The sequence below is a fragment of the Hibiscus syriacus genome, unplaced genomic scaffold (assembly GCF_006381635.1).
Source record: "Hibiscus syriacus cultivar Baekdansim isolate YM2019G1 unplaced genomic scaffold, ASM638163v2 tig00111392_pilon, whole genome shotgun sequence".
Classification (NCBI taxonomy): Eukaryota; Viridiplantae; Streptophyta; class Magnoliopsida; order Malvales; family Malvaceae; genus Hibiscus; species Hibiscus syriacus.
In genome coordinates this window covers 1,064,443-1,087,672 of record NW_024063078.1, presented here as the reverse complement: position 1 = coordinate 1,087,672, position 23,230 = coordinate 1,064,443, and the positions used below count along the sequence as shown (strand labels likewise).

The 23,230-nt window shown below is 35.2% G+C and overlaps 4 protein-coding genes across 5 annotated transcripts; all 4 read right to left on the bottom strand.

Annotated features, from left to right (window-relative positions):
• Positions 1-3,714: 3,714 nt before the first annotated feature.
• LOC120160122 (NADP-dependent D-sorbitol-6-phosphate dehydrogenase-like) lies at positions 3,715-23,203 on the bottom strand. Of its 2 annotated transcripts, XM_039170562.1 has the most exons (7): positions 22,985-23,203; positions 22,282-22,376; positions 22,060-22,177; positions 21,506-21,638; positions 21,200-21,419; positions 20,846-21,104; positions 3,715-3,727 (listed from the first exon to the last, which is right to left on the bottom strand). In XM_039170562.1, exons 1-6 carry the CDS (start codon positions 23,115-23,117, stop codon positions 20,874-20,876), a joined length of 930 nt encoding a protein of 309 aa, XP_039026493.1. In that variant the 5' UTR covers positions 23,118-23,203; the 3' UTR covers positions 3,715-3,727; positions 20,846-20,873. The 2 variants fall into 2 exon arrangements, with proteins under 2 accessions (XP_039026493.1, XP_039026492.1); XM_039170561.1 differs by lacking the exon at positions 3,715-3,727 and having other exon boundaries at positions 20,735-21,104.
• LOC120160119 lies at positions 5,015-6,975 on the bottom strand. Its single transcript, XM_039170559.1, has one exon. It carries the CDS (start codon positions 6,973-6,975, stop codon positions 5,032-5,034), a length of 1,944 nt encoding a protein of 647 aa, XP_039026490.1. The 3' UTR covers positions 5,015-5,031.
• Positions 8,523-9,118, bottom strand: LOC120160126 (dirigent protein 22-like). The gene has a single exon (XM_039170564.1). The coding sequence runs from the start codon at positions 9,113-9,115 to the stop codon at positions 8,543-8,545; it is 573 nt and encodes a 190-aa protein (XP_039026495.1). The 5' UTR covers positions 9,116-9,118; the 3' UTR covers positions 8,523-8,542.
• On the bottom strand, positions 18,153-18,815 carry LOC120160127 (peptidyl-prolyl cis-trans isomerase-like). The gene has a single exon (XM_039170565.1). The coding sequence runs from the start codon at positions 18,746-18,748 to the stop codon at positions 18,233-18,235; it is 516 nt and encodes a 171-aa protein (XP_039026496.1). The 5' UTR covers positions 18,749-18,815; the 3' UTR covers positions 18,153-18,232.
• Positions 23,204-23,230: the final 27 nt, after the last annotated feature.

Genomic DNA, 23,230 nt, shown 5'->3' with positions numbered 1-23,230 from the left:
ATCGCTTTTTACATTACTAGTTGCATTTGATTTGGTCTTGTTTATGCTACATTGGATTTTATCACTTTTGGATGTTTCCTCATACTTTGATATTTCGGATTTGATGTTTTTATGCTTTGGATGATTTGATGTTTGTTATTTGGAATCTTATACCATTTGGTTTCTTATTATGATTTTTATGATATTTTGGATATTTGAGACATGTTTATTTTTTTTTATGACCATGCATCTTGCTTAAAAATATTCTTTATGTTGACTAACCCTATTTGATAAGTTTGATCTTCACAGCTTTGTTATCTATGTTGTTTATTCTTAACTTTTTGATTTAACAAAAATAGAGAGAAATGTTATATTAAGGGGGAGTATTTTGAAAGAAAATCTTAAAATTTCTTAAATGTTTTTTATATCAAAAAGGGGGAAATTGTTGAGCATACTTTGATATTTTGATATAAAAAAATGATAAATATTTTTAACAAATTCTAGGATTATATTCGATTTGGTCATTCGAATATATAAATTTTTTTTAAGCTCAAAAACTCTATTTTACTCCTCATTTTAAAAAAATTGAGTCAAATAATGAAAATATTTTTGAAATATTTTTTCCTAAGGGTTTTGAACTTCAATCAAGTCAAAAACTCATTTTAAGCATAGTAGTATCGATACTACAAGAACAATATTGATATTGTTCATGAAGTATCGATGTTAAAGCCCAAAATAATACAATGGTACCGATACTACTAAGGAAGTACTGATACTGCCTGTTGGTTTGATAAAACAGAATGCTATTTTGATACCAATACTATCTCAGTACCGATACTACTTTTAACAGTAGTACCGATACTGCCCGTTTGTTTTTGAAATTTTCAAATTTCAGTATTCTCATTTGGTATCAATATTACTTATAAATGTCGTACCGATACCCCTTGTACTAGTATCAATACATTCTTTCCCCAACGACTATATTTTTGTATTTAATATTGGGAGTATCAATACCCAAAGCCTGAGTACCGATACTACAAGCGTCTGGGCAACATTTAATGCATAAAACTATCTCTCAATGGCTCTATTTACTCCCACAATAACCCAAACGAGTAGAATTAATAGAGGGGGTATAAAAATAAGATTCTAAGTCATATGTGATGACAAGAGATCAAAGAGAAAGCCAAAACCAATCAACTAGAGCCAAAATTTAAGTCAACATTCTTCAATATACCATTTGCTTTCAAATAACACTTTCGTACTCATTTATTGTTATTTCTCAAGTGTTCTTATTTGTTCTTGAATTGTGCAAACATTATTCTTAATGAATTTTTTATAAGTTTGCAAATTGTATTTTTCTCATTGAGATAGTGTCTCAAGAATTTGGGGTATAATTCTTCAGAGAGTTGTAAGGTTACACCTTATACTCAAATGTTGTTACAAATTAGTGAATTTGTGAAAATCCTTAACATGAATAGCTAAGGTAGTGGATGTAGACTTTGATTTAGAAATTCAAACCACTCTAAATTCTTATATTCATTTTTCTAATTTCTCTTTAAGCTTCCAACAAAATTTTTATTTGTCAATTCACCTCACTCTTGGCTATTTTATCTATTCTATTGACTCAATTAAAAGGACTTGGGCAGAAAAATGGAGAACCAACATCTCAGCAAGAGCTCTAGAAAAGTTGGAAAGAAACATGGCCATCTCCACTCAATGTAGGCTTATATGGAATTGTGATGGAGGGTTTAAGGTTATTCATTTGGGTAACGAACATGTTGTTGATTTAAAGAAGTTGACACGAACTTGTAGGGAATAGGAACTTAGAGGGATTCTTTGTTGTCATGCCATATGTGCAATGTATCAAGACTCCAAATCACCTGAAGATTATTTTTTGAGTGGTACAGTAAGGAAAAGTATATGCAAGTTACAAACATATCCTACAACCTGTGAGAGGAAAAAAATTTGGCCGAAGATCTTGCTCCAATTATTTCTCCTGTAGTCAGGGTCCAACCTGAAAGGCTTAAGAGAAAGAGAAGAAAAGATAAAGATAGCCCAAAAAATTGAAATTTAGGAAGAATTTCAAGATCATGTCTTAAAATGACATGTGGTCATTGTAAAACAATGGGCCATAACAAGAAAATTTGTCCACAAAAAATAACCGATGATGCTTGAAGTCATGTATACTTCTTATTCAATTTTGTTTCAAATTGTGTTTTGGAGGCTTTGTACTCACTAACTTTATGGGATTGTAGTTGAATACAAATGTAGCCACATCGACTAAGAAGTCAACCACACCAAATTCTATTGTCAAGAATCGTGATGGACCATCTAGAAAAAGTAAAAGACATATTGATATACATATATATATCAATATGAATACTGGTGAAGAAACACTTAATGTGAGTATTTCATCTATATGCCTAACACTTACCGTCTATATTTATTCAACTGATTTAATAATTTTTTACAAGTTCAAATATGTGACATACTTTAATTGATTTAAGCTCGTATCAATTGAATTTCAAATGTTTATATTGAATAGATTATGGAATGTTGGAAATATTTGACATTTATGATTTGCAGCTTTTGTGCATTTGTCTGAAATGTTGAAAATTCAGTTGGTTAATTATTTGTCTGAAATTATGTGAAATGTGCAAATTCAGTTGGTGAAATATTTAATTGCAGTCGGTTAATTATTTATTTGTAAATGTGGAAATTCAGTTGTTTAAATGTGTGAAATGTTGAATTTTTTTTATGAATACACCTGTTAAATTTCTTTGCAGCCTGAATTTTTGAGTGAAAGGGTTCTGACAGTCCCTAATAGTGCCCAAAAAAGATTGGAGCTCATACTTCCCAGTTTCAACATATATGGCAAGGTCCTGGACTGAACTAGAAAGGGAAAAAGGCTGTCGCTACTAGGCAACTTCATCAAAAACAATGTTATGTCTCTCGCAAGCAGCCTGGAATTAGAATGACAATGAATGTTTGGTAGAACTAAATTTAATTTTTGTTCATGAAGATCCAATCAACTTTTGTATTTTGGTCTTTTGTTTTGTATGAAACAAGCTGGTTGACGGAACTTATATGCTAATCCAAACAATGCTTGTTAGAATTGACTTTCATCTTTGTGTTTTTGAACTATTACCAGGTATATATAAGGTCATTTTTTTACAACAATTGTAACATTTTTCCTTTAATTTTGAAATTAACTGCACGTTATATTATTATCAAAATTGTTCAAATAATTAAAAGATATTATCTTCATTGAAATTCATATAAAAATTCAACATATTAGAATTAACTCAATATAATTTACAATTTAACTTCAAATAAAGATTAAACAATATTTACAATAATCAATAATAGAGGCAAAGCCACGTTTACACCTTGCATACTTCAACGTTTGCTGTTGGACACTCCCTTGCAAAATGTTCAGGGCCACCATAGTTATAACACGCCAAACCGCTGCCGCCTCCACCACCTTGTCCACAGTCTATAGACATATATCCCATCTCTCCACACTTCAAGCATTCTCCACCTCCTTCGTAATCTCTTCTTCCCCCACCACCTCCATACCCACCGGATCCACCGCGTCCAGATCCAGTGGAGCTACAAACAGAGTTTTCGTTGGGGCCAGTTACATCAATAGCTTTGGTCACTGAACCACTTCACCTTTCCAGTCAACCTACTCTCACTCATGTCTCCCCAAACCAAAGCTCAGATCTTAAAAAAAGCCACACAAAAACTGAAGCGAAAAATAAAAGCTAAAACAAGGGCGAGACAGTGACTTTATATTGCAGATCAGAACAATGCAAATGATGTGGTTATCAAATATCAGGTCAGCCTTGAAAAATATATTAATAAAAAATTAGATAAATTATGCGTTTAGTACTTAAACTATCAGCTTTAATCTGTTTTAGTACTTAAACTCTCAATTTTTTCAAAATTATCAAAAAACTTAATACGTTTAGTACCTAAAATATCATTTTTGTCCGTTTTAGTACTTAAACTTTCATTTTCCCCCAAAACTTAAGTATGATTTAGCAGTTTAGGTACTAAACATATTTTGGCGCCTTAACTTTCAATTTTCTCAATACTTAAGCTTTGGTACTAAAATTGAAACAAAAACTAAACTTTAGGTATGATTTTTTTTTAAATATAGTTAGGTACTAAAACGGATTAAAACTGATAGTTTAGGTATTAAATGTGTAATTTACCTTTGAAAGAAATAATACCTATTGTTTTTATTTTTCGTGTTTTCTATATTTATATTTATAATTGATAGGTGTCCACCTTTTAATATTATCATTTTTTAAAGTGAAACATAATTGATTTTATTATTATATTCAACACTTATTAATAAGAAAATAGTTAATATGATAGATGGTTGTAGCAATACTAAAAAGAGTTAAACTCAAAATAATTATAAGAATGTAATACAATCAAACGTAGTTCGAGAAATAAAAATGTTAAGTATAACTCAAACTTTAAATTTAGAATTTTGTTTCTGTTCAATCAAATTTTATTTTAAAGATCAAATTTTATTTGAAATAAAAATTAAATGCACTCAATTAGAGTTGATTAGATTTGCTTATCCTAATTGAAAATAAAATTAGCTTTGATATAAAAATTTAAATTTTTATTATAAACAAAACATCTAAAATCAATAAACAAAACATCTAAAATCAATAAACATAATTAATAGCCGAGTAATCATTTTGTAACTTTTAATAGTCAACAGACTTAACAAAGCAACTCCCTATAGTCGAATGATCATTTTGTAACTTTTAATAGTCAAGGGAATAAAAATAACAATATTCTATAGTCAAGGAACCATTTGTGTACTTTAATCTTAAATTTAACTTATTTCATCTTGAACTCAACTCAGTAATATTGGAACTCAAGTAAATTGCAAACACAGATGTCTCATTTCACGAGAATAAGTTGTCATAAATGCTAGCTGTATATTTATATATATACAAGTAAATGGTGAATGGAACGTACAAAAACTGAAACTATTTATTTTTTGTTGTTCTGAAAATGTTGAATTTAGTGGTATCCTCTTGAACCTCTGGATCGATACAGTTCCAATCTACTCTTGGCTTCTGGTAATAACTCGTCAATGTCATGATTTCCGGCTAAATGAGCTTGCTTCGATGCCCATTCCAGCACTATAATCACTTCCTCTTGAGCAAGGACCTCACTGTCGGGAACATTATAAGCTATGTAACACAGAAGAGTCAACGACGGGAACTGCACCATTTGTTCCCCAAAGTAAACTAGTTGGATCAAATGCTTCACGCCGCCGCCGTCCACGATGGCTTTCGAGTGGTTAAGGTGGAGGTAGTTTTGCGGTGTGGCGAATTTGTTAAGTGCAATGGTGGTTTCCATCGAAACTTCAGCTTCCGTTTCGTCCAGCAGTTTCACCAATGGCCCGATGACCCTCGTTTCGCTTGCTCGGAAAGTCCTCGCCAAGTTCCCGATTGTTTTGATGCACGGGATGAGGAGGTCCGAGTCGCCCTGTCTGATGACTTTGAGTAATTGGTTGACGATGGCTTTGGCTGCTGCGGCCGTAGGTTTGAAAGAAGAGCGTCTCAACTCAGAGTTTTGCTCCGCCACGGCGGTGATTTCCATTAACGCAAGGGACGAGTAGTATCGGATGTCGTCGGTGCTCTTCTCTAACAAGATAGCGAAGCACAATAGAGCTCTCGATTCGGTTACGCTACGACATATGCTGAGGTTTCCCTTGCAAAGCAGCCACAAAGCCCTTGCTGCCATTGCTTTCATTTGTGCTTTAGTGCCAGGGTCTTCAAATTCCCTTCCCTTAATGCTAGTTCCAGATATGGAGACACGGTGGTGCGACCTGGCTCCGGCAATCGGGTGGGCGCCTTTGGATTGGTTAGCTTGGCCGTTCGGTTGCAGTGGTGTTGCTGAGCTGCCAACATTCTTGCCTTTCATAACCATAGTGTTGGTAACCACATTTTGCATTTGGCTAGGCGTTGCTTGATTCCCCATGGGACGAGCCATATGACTATCCATTTCGTGCTCTTTCTTGTCGGAATCCTGGGGATTTGTACTAGCCAAAACAACCGAATGCATCGACGACGAGTGCTTGGTCACGATGCTATACTTACTATGTTCCTCAACGGTCTCGAAGGCGAGATGACTGACGAGAAACCGGATTATATTGTTCTGTGAAAAATGATCTTGGCATTTGGGGTGCTGCGCAGCCAATTCGGACACAGCCCAAGCCACCACTGATTGAACTTTCATTTTACCTTCTTTCAGGATTTTCGCAAACACTGCACAAACACCAGAATTTACAATCTGTTCGACACTTTCCGCGTCACGTCCGAGCAACCCAATTGCCCTTGCCGCATTCTCCTGACCCTCGGGGTTCCCTTCCTTGGCCAATTTCAACAATGGAGGGACTCCTCCTTCCTCGATGATCAGCTTACTGTATCGATCATTGTCCCGAGCCAAAGACACTAATGAAGCAGAAGCATCGGACCGCTCTTCTAACGTACCTGTGTAAAGAATAGCAATCTGTTCCCATATAAGACATAATATAGGTTCATTCGCCGCAATGGGAGGAAGACCGAGATATTCATCGTCTTTATTGTCTCCCGACACAGCCAAGAGCCACGAAACATCTCCGATGGAATTCTCGAGCTGCATTGACAGTTTCCTAAAGGCTGCTGCCGGTATAATGGTGAAAAGTCGCCCCAAGATACCTGTTCTACCACACTTGAGGACCAGTGTTAGGGCCTTGTCAAGGACTTGTTCGGTTTCATCGACGATTCTCCGTGTCGGGCGTTCATAAACTTCGTTGCTCGCTCGCGCAACTTGACGGAGGAGGCCCGCTAGCTTGTCGATCTTGGCTTTAATCTCTTGGCAATCTTGTTTGAACGATTGTGCTTCATCCGCAACCTTTGTCACCGTATCCGCCACCTGTATTGGCCTGGCCAGCAGTTGTTTCACAACGCCCGCCATGGTTTAAGTGGACCCGGAAACAATGACAAAATCCAATTAATACAACGATACTTTTTAAGACAAAACAAAATACTTTGATTCTGTGTCTGGTTTTAACGACAAGTTTGCGCAATGTTTTTTTTTATAAAAAAAGGTAGGATGGCACAATGTTTAAATTTAATGAGAAATTTTATGTTATTTTTGTATTTTGGCACCGGAAAAATGAGAAAGAAAAGAAATGTAAAACCAGAGTCAAAGATACGTAAGGAGTTTTCGTGAAGGAGGCATCAGTGAATGCATGGTTTCTTCCGGGGTGGCGTGGCCGAGGAGGATGTGGTGGCGCCGCCAGTCAATGCAAAGAAGGAGGCAACTTTAGATTTGTAATGGTCAAACGAGGTTTTCTCCATGTTTGGCATCCAAAAATAAAAGCCACCGCTCTTCTTGCGTTATATATAGGAATTGAATTGTTTTATCCATAAATTTATTATTACAAGATTTTAGAACTATCAATATGAAACCCTTTAAATAAAAATAGGGTAAATTAATCACTTAGTACCTAAACTATCAATTTTGATCCATTTTAATACATAAACTTTCAATTTTTTTAAAAAAATCATACTAAAGTTTACTTTTTGTTTCATTACAATACTCCGTCCTTAACAACTTAACGCGTTTAGTACATAAACTATCAATTTTGATCCGTTTTAGTACTTAAATTTTCAAAAAAAAAATCAAAACTTAAGTATGATTTAGGTACTGACGTGTTTTGCTACCTAAACTTTCACTTTTTTCAAAATTTAATGGTGGGATATTAAAATGAAACAAAACTAAACTTTAGGTATGATTTCGAAAATATTAAAAGTTTAAATGCTAGAACGGATCAAAATTGATATTTTAAGTACTAAATATATAGTTTACCCATAAAAATATTCTATTTGTGCGGGTTTTACGGTTACTTCTCTTTCTGATATGATTTATCTATGACTCGAATTGGATTTAAACCAAAATCCAAATACAACGATAGCCATTTATGTGAACTCTCAAATTATCCATTATCGTATCAGGTCTAAGAACATTACTCTGAAACAATCCTTTTACAGGGTTTCATCTAGTTTTCCAGGAACATCAAATTCATGAACATGTTTATTTCAAAGGTAAATTGCACATTTAGTATTTAAACTATCAATTTTGGTCTGTTTTAGAGCTTAAACTTTTAATTTTTTTAAAATCATATCTAACGTTTAGTTTTTATTTCATTTTAGTACTCATCATTAAAAACTTAATGCGTTAGTGCCTAAACTTTTTTTTCTTTCAAAACTTAAGTATGATTTAGGTAATAAACATGTTTTGGTACCTAAACTTTCAGTTTTTTCAACACTTAAGTTTTGGTACTAAAAATAAAACAAAAACTAAAATTTAGGTATATTTTGAAAAAATTAAAGTTTAGATAATAAAACGGATCAAAATTGATAGTTTAGGTACTAAATGTGTAATTTATTTTTATTTCGAATACAGCGCAACGGTGTTTTTCAAAGAAAGACGTAAATACAAGAAAGGAACGTAGAAACAAATGCATGTGGGCATTCACTTAATAATGGATTACTACAACGTTGTATTCGATGAGAGCATTACCGGTGGTCATATTGAATGACCGCAACTGGGCCGACGCCACCCCACACGCCAATCGGAAAACGCCTGACCCACCCACGATCGGCATCTCACGGTGGGGGACCGCCGGGTTCCTCCCCAGAATGGTAAGAGTGCTACCGTTGAACTCACCGGTCGTAAACACCAAGTTAAATGACATCAACAAGCTCAGTTCGTCTCTCCCGGAAAACGCGTATAGTCCTTGAGCCCGACCCAACTCTTTGGTTGTCGGTTTCATCCCTTCTGTTAACGGGTCATCCATGACGAAAACAAGACCAAATGATGTCGGGGATTTATCAGTGCCGGGTCCATGGGCGACCCGGACTGCAGTTATGTTGTGCTTTCCTGCAAATCTGTCGTGGAAGAAGAAATGGAGCTTGGTTACCTTTTGTTTCGCATACGGAAGCTTGTCGAACCATTCTTCCACTTCCTTGGCACCCTCTTCCACGCAATCCACCATTTGCATGGCAATGGCTACCAACAAAATCATTACTGGAATACCCAACTTTTCCATTTCTTTTTTCTCTTTTCTTCAAATAAAAAATGTAACCCATGCATGAATTATATACCTAATTAACTGCAACTTGTTCTACTCACACCATTAATGCTTTTGTTAGCTGCTACACCAAATTAGTAATTTAGTCCCCATTTGAACATTTGTTATACTTTCTCCACTCCAAAGTCCAAATAAGATATTAATGTATACGTTATCGATGATTAAATGCAGTGTGTATATTTTATCAACAATTAAAAAATTATAAACAAATACTATCTAATCCCTTAGTATTCTTAAAATAAACCAAGCCACTGCCACTCTTGTAAGATTAAATCAATTTTGAAGTTAAAAATTTAGAGTAATATTAAGAATTCTTGTAACGTGATTGGTCATTTTAGGTTCGGTTGGTGGGCCTCTAGAAATTTGCTGATGACTTGCTGTTTTGAGGTAATGTGCATTAGGTTGAACTTATGGGGTATAGAGGTTTGTTGATGACACGCTGTTTTAAGGTTTTTCTTTCTTCTAGAATTAGAGTATCATGTTGACTTTTTCTTGATCCAAATCTACTGTTGTCTATTTTATATTTTATTATATCACACACATATAGACTTAAATATAAAACAAGTATCCAAACTATACCATTTTTCATGAATAGTTATCAAATATAAAATTAAAATCATCTTTATTTCAATATCTACATGAGTCTTGAGGCTCATCTAATTCCTGTTATATCCGCTCTATAATCTATTTCATGTAATATATTTATATGTATCAGTTAAATAAATATATAGTATTTTTATAAAAAAAATATATAATATTTTTCCTCTGAACCCACACTACATATATGATATTATTCCAATTTTATCATTTTAATAATGTTTAAATACAAATAATGTGAGATGAGTGAAGAATTGAAGACAACAAAATCATACACATATGTCACATCACACAACTAATGTAATTTATCATCATCGTCGTCTTACTATTCACAAAACCTGCCCCATCCTCAGCCAATTAAATGTAAAATGGGGCGAGTTCTCACATAATTTGTCCCACCGACATCTCTAGCCTTTGATAATCACGTTGAAATTTTAATTATATTTATAATTAAATTAGATTAAAATTATAAATAGAGATAAACTCATTGACTAAATCATAAAATAATCTATTCAATTTAAATAATAATAAAACAAAAACCTTAAGCTTAAACTTAAACTCAAATTTAAAAAGAATTAAATTTTTTTCAAGTTGAATCCAAATTTAACCACAAATCTTTCAAATGATGTTAGTGAGGCTTGTGTGTTGTTTTCTACTGCCATTTCGAAGTATGTGAAGACTGCAAAGATTTGGTGTGAACTTAGGAGGAAGGAGAGCAAGGTTTGGTGGCACAAATTGATATGTTCCCCATGCATATTCCTAAGCATGTTGTGGTTGCTTGTTTGCTGTTCTTAACCGTCTTGCAACCAAGGATAAGTTACGAAAAATGGGGTTGGCAGTGGATTGCGTGTGTGTTATGCATTGATGATGCGGAGTCTAGAGATAACATTTCTTTTGAGTGTGAGTTTTCAGTGGAGATTTGAGAGTTCATTCTTGGTATTTACAGACTGGACACCATAGTGCTCTTATGGAACATCAGTTGAAATGGGTGATTTCATTCCTAAAAGGTAATAGTAGAGTCTTTAGGGGTTCGACTAAGAGCGAGGCTGGGATTCTTAATTCTTTGAAGGAGCCTATTCGCTTCAATCTTCATGGGAAGAATTTAGATAGGCTTGACTACGTAAATGTTAAGCTTTATATAGATTGAGTTCTGCTTGATTGAATATCATTTTTTTAGATACTCTAGTTCTTTTGTAGCAGTTTGCTGTGGTTCTGTACAATACATACATTTTATATATATAAAAAATTGAAAAAAAACTTCTTTTTAATAGGGAGATAAAAGACAAAACAAACTAGTGTTAATCTTCACTGCCATGCAAGGAGGCACCTCACATTTCAGTCATAAAAACATCCATGATCTCATTAGGAGGTGTCAGGAAGGTATGGAGGCTAAAAGAACTCGACCAAGCTAGTTTTGCCATTTCGTTTGCTAATCTATAGCTCTCACGGGGAACGAACATAAACTTCAGATTCCAGTCACGATCAATGATGTTTTGAATATGAGGGCCAAGGCACCATAGATAAGAACCCTCGCAAACTCGGGCCAACTCCAAGAGTGGCCAAAGCTTCCTTGCTATCATTTTCAACAATAATCCAACGTGAACCCAAGTTCCGCATTGGGAACACTTTCTAAGATTTCTCAAAGCTCTGCATCAAGTATCGATCAAACCCCGATAGTTTTGGTGAAACCCATTACCCAATCACCTGTTGTATTCCTCACAACCCCTCCACAAACAGCCAGGCCAATATCAATCTTACGCGCGCCATCCACGTTCATTTTTAACCAACCATTAGTCGAGGGTCTCCATTGCAATTCACGACTCACTGGAGCTGTACGACCGAGCCTTGCTGCACGAGTTAACAATGCGCGCACAACTTCTTGCATTATACGGTGGCTTTGCTGTAACAAGCTACTATCAGCAACATAACCTGCATCAAATATAATCTTATTCCTACGCATCCAAATGCACCAAAGCATCGAACCAATTATAAGGTCCCAATCGATAGGATCAATAGGAAAATAACATTGCCGAGTAAGGTTTGTCCCCACCCATGAACTAATCTCAATGTTGATGAATTCCTCAAAATGATGAGGTTTAACCAAAGCCTGCCACATTGACCTAGCAACCTCGCAATCCTGGAATATATGAGAAATGGAGCATCTCCCATCAGAAGACAAATTTCTTCACACAAGTTCCTCATTAGAGAGTAGTTTTCCTTTGCACATGAGCCATAAAACATCCGAACTCTTGGAAGACCTCGATAGTTGACGATATGGCTCCAGCAAGGCTGATTCTCCATAAGAACACGAGGTGCACGCTGGATGTAGGCACTACGATTTGTAAACCCTTTCTTACTATCCCATTTCCAAGCTGGAGTATCAGCCCCTGAAAAGTTAGGAGGACGAATCGCAACAATGGGGAGAAAAGCTGAGGGGGACAAAAGGGTTCGGATTGAGCACCAATTCCAGTCTCCGTTGGAACCCACCATATCTCAAACTTTTATGCCAATCCCATCAATATTGTTATTTTTTAACCGCAACACTCGAAGGTGGCCAAGTTCGGTAATCCAAACATCGTTCCAAAAGCTTATCGTCGAGCCATTGCCAGGGACGGAGGGCCAATGACGCCCAAAGGGCCCCGGACCCCTCTTGTAATTTATAAATTTAATTTTTATACTAGTATAAGAACGTTAAAAAATTGGGTAAATTATAAGTTTAGTACCTAAACTATTGTTTTTGTTTTGTTTTGGTACTTAAACTTTATTTTTTCAAAATCTTACTTAATATTTAGTTTAGGTTTTAATTTGATACTCGTCATTAAAAAATTAACAAAATTATTGACATGACATTTTTTATTTTTTTCAATGATGACGTGACATTATCTTATGGTGACACGTCAATATCACCGTTAAGTTTTTAACGAAATTTAGAGTGATTTCGACCACCGAAGGCCGTTTCATGCGCTATTCGCACCGCTGTTACAAGTGTAGAAGTGTTTTGGCAGGATAATCGATTTGACTGGTTTAACCGTTGAATCGAACTACCCAAACGGAATCGAATTGACCGAACTCGAACCAAATCAAGTTGACTCGTCTAAACCGACCTGACCTGATTGTTGACCTATTGACCCAGACCGACTGTTGACCCCTTGACTTTAACTCGTTGATAATTTATCATTGACTTTTACAGTTGACCCGTTGATTTTTTTCCGAATACCTATACCTTGACGTTTTTCGACATCTTGAATCTGATTTTGCAGTCTGTTTTGTCAAATTTTAATCTAAAAGCCTCTGTTTATTGTTCATTTTAATTATTTAGACTTTTCTATTTTAATTATTCCTAATTGGAAATAGACTTATATGTGATTATTTGAGTTTGAAGGTGACTCGACCTTGCTCGAGCGATCATTAGTGGACCTAGAACTGTCTTACCTAGGGATGGCAAATGGGCGGGTCGGGTGCGGATACCCCCTCCCCCATCCCCATACCCACCTAATATTTTTCAATCCACCACCCGCCCACCACCCATGATGGGTACAAAATTTCAAATACACACCCGCCCACGCGGGTATATTTTCAAATCCATCCCCACACCCACTACCCACTAGCGACATACCCATATAGACCCGCCTGACAGCAAACTAATGGGATGTTGGAGTTGGTTCCCAAACAGTTCGTGATGGGGTAGCAGCGCATGCTTCAATTTGTCAGAGGAGTAGCTCTACGAATGTTATGGAGCATGTAGTCGCAGAGCTGGATTCTTGTGTTGCTTTCGATGTTAATGCTCATAGTGCGCCTAATATGGGTTTTGAGGGCCCAAAGAACATGGCAACTGCTGCTTTTGATGTTAATGCTTATAGTACGACTAATTTGTGTTTGGATGGGCAGCATGGGCTAAAGAACATGGAAAGTGACGTGGTTAGTGGGATTATGGGTTTAATCAAAGAGCCGAATATTTCCCTAATTAAAGACCAGATTAAAGACTAAATATCCTTAATATTTGGATAAATTATATGTTATATATTATACAATATTAAAATTTATAAATTAGTCTTTAAAATTACACTAAATTTATAATGGTCCAAAATTTAATAGATATTTAACTGGGTGGGCGGATGTGGGGCGGGCGGATGCGGGGACGGGTAATGTCTCAAACCCATTACCCGCCCACCACCCACGACGGGTACCACTTTATAAATCCACACCCGCCCACTACCCGCTAAAATTATACCCATCCCCGCTCCAATTGGAGCGGATGCGATGCGGAATCCACGAAACTGTACCCGTTTGCCATCCCTAGTCTTACCCTAGTGTTACCGAATGTGAAAAGCATATTGCATAGTTGACCTTACAGCTTGTTAAATGTGTTTACCTCGCCTAGTGCTACATGTGTTTATGATTGTGTGTGTATGTATGTTATATGCTTGTGAACCGGTTATACGATATGTTGTCTCATTTACCGTATTTGTTGATGTGTGATTGAATGAGCATGAGATAGTAAATACATGTATTATATGATTTAATTACGACATATGTTCAACGATGTACACTTACTGTTTATTTGTTACCGTAATCATGATATTAAGTATGTATGACTTACCAATGTATATCGAAACGACATTCATCATGTATGTTGCATTGGGTTGGGTTTGTGAAGAGTAACAATACCGAATTACATGCTGTTGTATCCTTATTGGATGGTAATTCCAATCACCGAAATGCAGGCCGGAAAATCCTCATTGGATAGTAATCCCAATTATCGAAATACAGGTTGATGCATCCTTATTTGATGGTAATTTTAATTACCAAATTACAAGCTGGTGTATCCTTATAGAATGGTAAAGTTTAATTTATCGAATAATCGTATGTCGATGTGGATGGGACAATTGAGTGCATTGAATGCAAATTATCTTTGATGTTGCTTGGATATGTTGTATATATATTATCTTTTATCGTAAATTTATTGCATGTTATATCATGTGTTATTTAACCCACCCTAGAGGACACACTAAGCCTCATAGCTCACATTTAGTTTTCTTACTTTTATATTTATTCGACTATTATGATCGTTCTGGTACTTGAAAGATCGTTTAACGATATATCTTATCGTTTACAGTATGATTTTTATTGAACATTTATTATGTTTTAAACTCTTTTATCGGATTTTGGTATAATGTGTATTCATACATTTGAGATATTAAACTTATGGAATTTTATTATTATTTATTTATGAGTTTAATAATTGTTGTTCATCAATTTCATAATCTATTTTGATAATCGTTGGATTTTTCTAAAAATATATATAGATTTTCTGAGTTTAAGTCGGTGATATCTCCGAGACTCGATCGTAATGTCTAGGTTAAGTTAGAGTTTACAAAATAACATGTTCATTTTATTTAAATACTCAAATTACTATGAGAGGGACAAGTTAAATGAGAGAATATTGTGCATCACCCAGATGGATAAAATACAGTGCATCACCCCGAATGATGGATTAATGTGTATGATCTCGAAGGATGAAATATTATACATCATCTTGAAGGATGGAATACGATGCATCATCTCAAATGATGGAATCTATACAAGTGTGAACTCTATGGTATACCGATATACCTAAAACTCTCATATAATAAACTTGGGCAATATACATATAAACATCTATAACATTTAGTAATATGTAACATTTAATAACTTGAACATTTCCTACCCCCATTATGTATCACAGTAAGACCATTTGTATCATTTAAAGTACGTGTTAGTAGTCTATTTAAGCCATGTGCATATAAAGAAAGATTTTCTTCTCTGTTTTTTTTTTCAATGCTTGATTTGAGATAACAAGGCTTCTTATATTTCCTTCAAACCTTAACTTTCATAATTCCATAAGAAATTTACTTTCTTTCTTCTAATATTTCAAAGTCCACGTGAAGGACATTTCATATATCAACTTCGATTTCACACTCTAATTATTAAAATGAAGCTTGAATGATAATAAACCCTTCAGATAAAAATTTCATAAAATTTTCCTCTAATTCCCTTTATAGTCGAATTGGTCACTAAATCATCATCATAAGATTCAAGCTTCGAACAATCCATTCAAGAAGGTAACATCATTTTCTTGTCATTTTCACCATCAAAATAGTATTTATATATAAAATCCTAACTTTGCAAGGTTGTCAATTCGGTCACCTATGCACTCAAACATGAATTTACTGTCCAAACATCATATCTAAGCATAGAGAACCATTTTTTTCTTCTATTTCTCAATAATTTTTCATCAATTATTCAAGCATGGAAATGATAAAACAACACCCAATTCATCATATTCAAACTTTAAATCTCATGAATCATCAAACTCTAAAGCATGTCATCTTCCTACCCAGTCATATAATACGAATAAACCATGAATTATTAGTACCAAATGAAAGAGAATTCAAGAGATCAATTTTGTATTTCATGTCTTAACCCTAATTCTAAGTAAATTACCTTCTTTTCTTTTTTTCTTTTTATTAACACATGTTATACTATAAACTAATATTACCATTTCAAAAATGAAAGGACTATTTTATCCTTAAACTTTAATGATTCATAACATGTCACGTGCCATTTATAATCATTTTATTATTTATATTAATTTCATAGAATATCAAATGACCATTTTGCCATTAAAATAAATTTTAATATTAATCTTATGTATCAATTTTTATCCAATAGTCCATATTTAACATGGACTTTAACTTAAATCCAATGGTACTAATTCTTCCAAGAATCCATCTTCTTAATCCAAGGGCTCATATTAATTATAACATTAGGAAATGACATCGTTTTCCCTAAATCCAATGGCTAGAGATAAATTATTGATTTCTATTCGATTTGATTATTCGAAAACTCTCGAAAAACTTTAACTATTAATTCATTTCAATAAAATCCTGAATCAACCATTAATTTCATTTCCAACTTTTCTAAATGTTCACTTTAACCACCAAAATTGTATACGTTTCATTTTAGTCCCCAACCAAAATTTTTTAGAATTACAAAGGCTCCAAATAATACCCTCTCGAACAGTCTCCCAAATCATATTCAAACCAGTCCACAAACGTGAGCATCCCCTTCGGGCAATAGATTGGGGAACAAAATCAACAATTTTATATTTAGAAAGTAAAACTCGAACCCAAAATTGGTCCAATTCAGCCACAAATCTAAAAGCAATTTTCATGATAAAGGCTTCACTTTGGGATTAAAGATTTCGTGCCTAAGCCACCCTAACTAGGAGACATAAAAACCTCATTCCAATGAACTAGATGCAAACCACGTTTCTCATCCGAGCCATCCCATATACAACGACGAATGAGATGCTCAATACCATTACAAATGCCTTTAGGGAGATAACTAGTCCGCATAACATAAGGTGAGAGAGTCGTTAGAACATATCACAGACCTTCTGAACAAAGGATCCCCTAAGTATTTCCCGAGATCATCAACAAATACAAATTGAAAACCACTGCTGATATCCTCCCTAAGGTGATCACTGATGTTCTTAGAAAAGTAGATGTTGGTCTTGGCGAGGCTTACTTTGTGGCCTGAGCTGTCACAAAAATCACGAAAAATCTTTTGTATAACGTCAAGTTGATCGAGAGAAGCTTCAGCAAAGAAGATAAGATCAACAAAGAAAAGAATAGAAATTTGCGATCCATCCTTGGAGAGGCGAATAGGTCACCAATCACCATCATTAATCTCGCATTGAATAGCTTGCGCAAGCCTCTCAATACAATGAACGAACAAATAAGGAGAAAACGGATCACCGTATCGGATCCCATGAGAAGGTCATCCGTAAGGCTCCCATTCCAAATAATCTGAGTCGATGCCCTTGAGATACAATTCATTATCAATTTACAAATGTCTTCCGGAATACCCACATCCGAGAGTGTAACATCAATAAAATCCCACTCCAATCTATCGTAGGCTTTTTCGAGATTAATCTTAATAGCCATTCAACCAATTATTCCTTGCTTTCATTTCATCGAATACATCACTTCCTGGACTATAATGATGTTGTCTGAGATGCTTCGACCCGAGACAAAATTGGTTTATCCCTCTAAAATCCATTTAGGAAGAATCAGTTTCAATCGATTAACTATAATCTTCGTGATTGTCTTGAAAAGAACAATACAAAGACTAATAAGACGAAATTAAGCAAAATTGTTTGTGCTAAATCTTCGGAATTAACACCAATAATGTGGAACAGTCCTCATCAGTTTCAATTTACATGTAAAGGGAACTAGGGAAGTGAATTGATGAATGAGTGGGAAATTGATTCATATTAACTTTAAAACTGAAAATTTCATCAGTTGATTGATGTTTATGATAGAAACTAAGAAAACCCCTATCTTATTCTATGGTTAGTTCTAGAAGAACCACCAACAAAACTTGAAACTTGAGACATGAAAACAGCAACAAGAACAAACCACATTGGGTGTTTTTTTAAAGCTGTCCACAATCTGCAATAACAACGGGCTTGGAAGTCCTTCCACCGCTAGAACCCACCTTGTCGATGGCTCGAACCACGTCCATGCCTTCAACTACTTGTCCAAACACCACGTGCTTCCCATCCAGCCACTCCGTCTTGGTGGTGCAAATGAAGAACTGAGACCCGTTCGTTCCAGGTCCGGCGTTAGCCATCGAGAGCACCCCCGGCCCGGTGTGTTTCTTGATGAAGTTCTCGTCCTCGAACTTGGCTCCGTATATGGATTCGCCTCCGGTGCCGTTTCCGGCGGTGAAATCGCCCCCTTGGCACATGAAGTTGGGGATCACGCGGTGGAAGCTCGAGCCTTTGTAATGGAGGGGTTTTCCGCTACGCCCGACGCCTTTCTCGCCGGTGCAAAGGGCACGGAAGTTCTCTGCCGTGCGGGGAGTGCAGTCAGCGAAGAGCTCCATCACGATCCGGCCAGCCGGTTGGCCGCCGATCGTCATGTCGAAGAAGACCTTAGGATTTGCCATTGTAGCAGATATTTTCTTTGTAAAAAGTAAGGACAAAACGATTAGTGGATTTGGCAAATTAATTTTGGTGGTTAGTTATGATTTAAGCGAAAGGGAGGGAGTTTCTATAGCGGGAGAGGGACTGGGGCCAATCAGAGGTATACACGTGGCGAGAACTGGAGTTTTTTGTTTATATTTTACAAAATCTTTTTTACTTTATACCTTAATCATGAATTAAAAAATATATTCATTCATTTTCATTATTCGTAAATAGAACTAAATTTTATAATAACTAGATTTTAGAATTTAGCGTCGCCATCTAAACATCGTTGGAGTAAAGTACCTTAAACGCCGCATATTATTTTTTTATATATTAGATGGCATTAATCTTGATGATCGTTGCTATTAATCTTTTTTTCTTTATATTTTATTACTTTAAACTTTTATTTTATTTTTTATTTTTAATAATTTTATTATTATGACATGTTTATTTCTATTTTATGATACGTTTTTCTCGTTCCTTTGACACGATTTCGATCGTTTGATATTTTTTGTTTATTTTTTTTCTTGTGGTTAGATTTGACATCCTCACGATTAATCAAGATGTCGTTTATTTGTTATCATGTTGATCTTTCCTGCTTTGGACCATCAAATTGGATTTGAATATATGATTTACTTTCGTAAATAGTTTTCTCACGTTACTCGAATCTAATTTATGGTTTGTCGATAATCTTTTAATAGATTGATCTCCTTTGGTGGTACGTTTGTCGTTATGATCAAATTTGTTCGTATTTATCTTTTGATCGAGTTTTTTATTAGATTTTGAATATTTTCCTTGTATGATCTTAAGTGGTTAGTTTCTTGCGTCAATGATTATAAAAAATCGCCTAATTATGTGTTTAATTTACTGTTATTGTTGTAAATCTTTATTATAATCGTTTATATTTTTTTAATAGACAAACTATTATTATAAAAAAATTATAATAATTAATTTCGTTGATTATAATATTGGCTAGTTATATAATATCACGTTACTATTATTATTTGAATTTAAGTGTTGAATACAAATAATTAATTGATAAGGATATGGTTATTTTGAAGTGGGATTTGAGCCCACACTCTAACGAGAACAACAACTTGAGTCTGACGCTTTATACCACTCGGCCATCCTGACTATTAGATGAATTAATAATATAAATTTAGGTAAACTACGCGATTAGTATTTAAATTATTAATTTTGATTCATTTTATACCTAAATTTTTAATTTTTTTCAAAATCATAATTAATGTTTAGTTTTTTTTTCATTTTAGTACAAAAAACTTAAAGTTTTGAAAAAAATTTAAAAGTTTAAGTATCAAAACATGTTTAGTACTTAAATCATACTTAGATTTTTTAAAAAATTGAAAGTTTAGGTATTAAAACGGGCCAAAAATATGTTAGTTTTTAATGACGGATACTAAAATAAAACAAAAATAAAAATGTTAGGAACGGTTTAAAAAAATAAAAATTTAGGTATTAAAACGGATCAAAACGAATAGTTTAAGTACTAAATGCTATGTATTTTTTAATATTTTAGTGTAGGTTTACTCTCCTTATTATATCTTCAATAACAACCATTCGTACACAGTTGGGATCTTTTTCAAATTAGTTTCAAGTTTAGCAACCATAAATCTTCTTCCTATGTAAGTTTTAATCATTTGACAGATTAAAATTTCAAGTCGAGTTTGAGCATAAACTTGATTGATTTCCCATTATACTATTCATCCACTAATGTTTACATTACTTGTTGGCTTGTTTGGATCTTGTAATGTCATGTACGTTTACATGTTAATGAAGTCCATTATCTTTTCTATCTTATGTACGAAATTTTCCTATTTTTCAACTCATTGGACCAAGTTATGCCTGCATGATGTTCCATGAAACAAATTATATGCAGATACACTGTTTTTCTAGAGAGGAAACGAGAAAAGAAACCAAAAGAAATAAGATAAACATGTCTCGATCCATGCAGATAAATGCCAACTCGATAACATACAAGAAACTTCGACGACTGACAAATCCAACTACAAATTTTCCAATCATGGATTTCTTATTCTTCAGAAACCATAAGTCGCCACAAAGAGAATACCTGGCAGGCATCCTGCTCTATGCATACAGATCTATGCCCCAAAACTTGGCAGGTTGATTGGTCCGATAGTTACGGTCGATGGTTTTAATTTTGTCCATGTCTTCTTTGGCCAGCTCGAAGTCGAAAACCTGGAAATTCTCTTTCAGCCTCTCAGATTTTGAAGTCTTTGGAATAACAACCGTGTTTCGTTGGATTCCCCACCGGAGAACTATCTGAGCCACAGTTTTCTTATATTTCTCAGCTAGTGCCTGAAACCAAAGCACATATATTAAAAATAAACTACATGAAACAACATCAGGCGAAAAGAACTGAAAATTAATCTGCACGAGGAAGAATGCAATACCTTAAGGACTGGATCATCCAAACATGACACTGTGCCAAACCATTCAGTGTTGGCTGCAGCACCACCTAACGGAGTGTGGGCTGTAACACAGATTCCATGCTTCTGGCAAAATTTTACAAGACAATCCCGTTGGAAGTACGTATGTGTCTCGATCTGGTTTACAGCAGGCTTCACTTTGGAGTAAGCTAGGCAATCTCTGGTTAAAAAGATGTCATAGTTGCTGGAAAACACAAATTTAGTATCAGATATAAATCCAAAGTTAAAATATTTAGGGACACAACTAGATAGTCAAGACAAATCTGAGACCTGATCCCGATGCTACGAACTAAACCCTTCGAAACCAGATCTTCCATTGCATGCCAGGTGGTCTCCAACGATATAGTTGTGTCTATGTCCAAGACTCCATCCTTATCCAAAGGACTGCCAGTTTGACCAACTCCTGCAGAACATTACAGCAAAAATTGGAGAGTAACTCCATCGTTGCTTCTATTGAATGCCCTTTAACCATCCCACCATCTATGAAATGGTAGTTTGCATTACAATTCAAATAATTGAATGGACTTATTTTACTTGGATTAGGGTGCGAATGTCATGTATGGGTAAGCCAACGGATCCAATTCATCAGCTCCTGCTTAAACAAATTCAAACTATTTCCTGGACTACCAGAGAATGCACTCAATAACCCCAAAATAACTGAAATGTAGTACATAGAAATCAAAGCAAAACATTGATGCTTTTGTATCGAGTTCATCTTTTAACCTACAAGACTAAGAGATTTTAATATGGAATTTACAGAGAAGAGAGTACACAGCATGAGTAAAATGCATACGAAACAATTAAAGAGTACGGTCGGGAATTACCAGTGTGCTTTACGGCAACAGGGAAGTGAACTAGATACAAATCAAGATATTCCAATTGAAGCTTCTTAAGACTGTCTTTACAGGCCTCAAGAACGTGCCCGTGATCACTATTCCAAAGCTGCAATCAAACCGGGTAAGATAAGAACTACATAGTAATAAAGTATTATGATGATGAGGAGTAGGAAGACAAGGAGGGGGGTTTATAGTTTCCATTGAACTGGCCTTAGTTGTAACAAAGAGGTCCTCTCTCTTAACAAGCCCAGTTTTGATTGCTTCAGACAATGCCTCGCCAACTTCTGCTTCATTCTTGTAGTCAGCTGTAAAACGGTTAGAGATGTTAGAGAAGCGTGAACACGACACCCCAATAAAAGAATGCCTGTACTGTAACAAAGACTAAATCTTCACATAATCAACCATCTTCTGATTTCCCTATCTCTGATATTGAAGAACCATCGAACTCCGAGAGACAACCGCAGACATGCTAGAGAAACATGAGCACAATATTTATGCCACCAAAAATACATGATAACACAATCAAAGAATACCTGTTCTGAAATAGAGAGTAGACCTTCAAATGTTCAACCATTTTCGAATTCCCAATCTGTTAAACTAAATATCCATGGATCTCAAACCAGAGAAACATGAACACAAAAATATACCACAAATAATACATGACAACACAATCAAATAATGCATGTAGACTGTAGAAAAGACAAAATCTTCACATGTCCAATAACGCTTCTTCAATTTCCAGATCCGTGAAACTAAAACTCGAGGTTTAGCTTAGGCGGTTCATCAAACCATATTTTAGTAGTGACATCTAGCAGTTCAAACCATACTTGGAAGACAAATCCCAGTATGAAGATTGCAAGACTTGGTCGAATTCTAATCAACTATTGCCTAAAGAGAGGAAAAGGCGGAGTACCAGCACAATCAAAATGGCGATAACCAAGCTTGATGGAGTTGATGATGAGGTCTCTAACGTCTTTTCCGTCCATACGCCAAACACCCAAACCAACCAGCGGCATCTTGAATCCATTGTTGAGTGTGATGGCCATTTTGCCTTTGATCTGCGAAGCAAATCTACTGTGTACAAAGGGTTTTTTGGATTGAAACAATGAAGGGAGGTTTGTGTTTCCTCTTTTCAACTTCTCGGTTGGGCCTGCCACCT

Excerpts from the sequence above, each read along its gene's own strand:
- LOC120160122 (XM_039170562.1), bottom strand. The coding sequence starts at position 23,117 with ATGGCCATCACACTCAACAATGGATTCAAGATGCCGCTGGTTGGTTTG. Across the intron at positions 22,178-22,281 it reads ACCTCTTTGTTACAACTAAG|CTTTGGAATAGTGATCACGG; the intron begins GCCAGTTCAATG and ends GTTTGATTGCAG. Across the intron at positions 21,639-22,059 it reads TGTTGCCGTAAAGCACACTG|GAGTTGGTCAAACTGGCAGT; the intron begins GTAATTCCCGAC and ends AATGTTCTGCAG.
- LOC120160119 (XM_039170559.1), bottom strand. The coding sequence starts at position 6,975 with ATGGCGGGCGTTGTGAAACAACTGCTGGCCAGGCCAATACAGGTGGCG.
- LOC120160126 (XM_039170564.1), bottom strand. The coding sequence starts at position 9,115 with ATGGAAAAGTTGGGTATTCCAGTAATGATTTTGTTGGTAGCCATTGCC.
- LOC120160127 (XM_039170565.1), bottom strand. The coding sequence starts at position 18,748 with ATGGCAAATCCTAAGGTCTTCTTCGACATGACGATCGGCGGCCAACCG.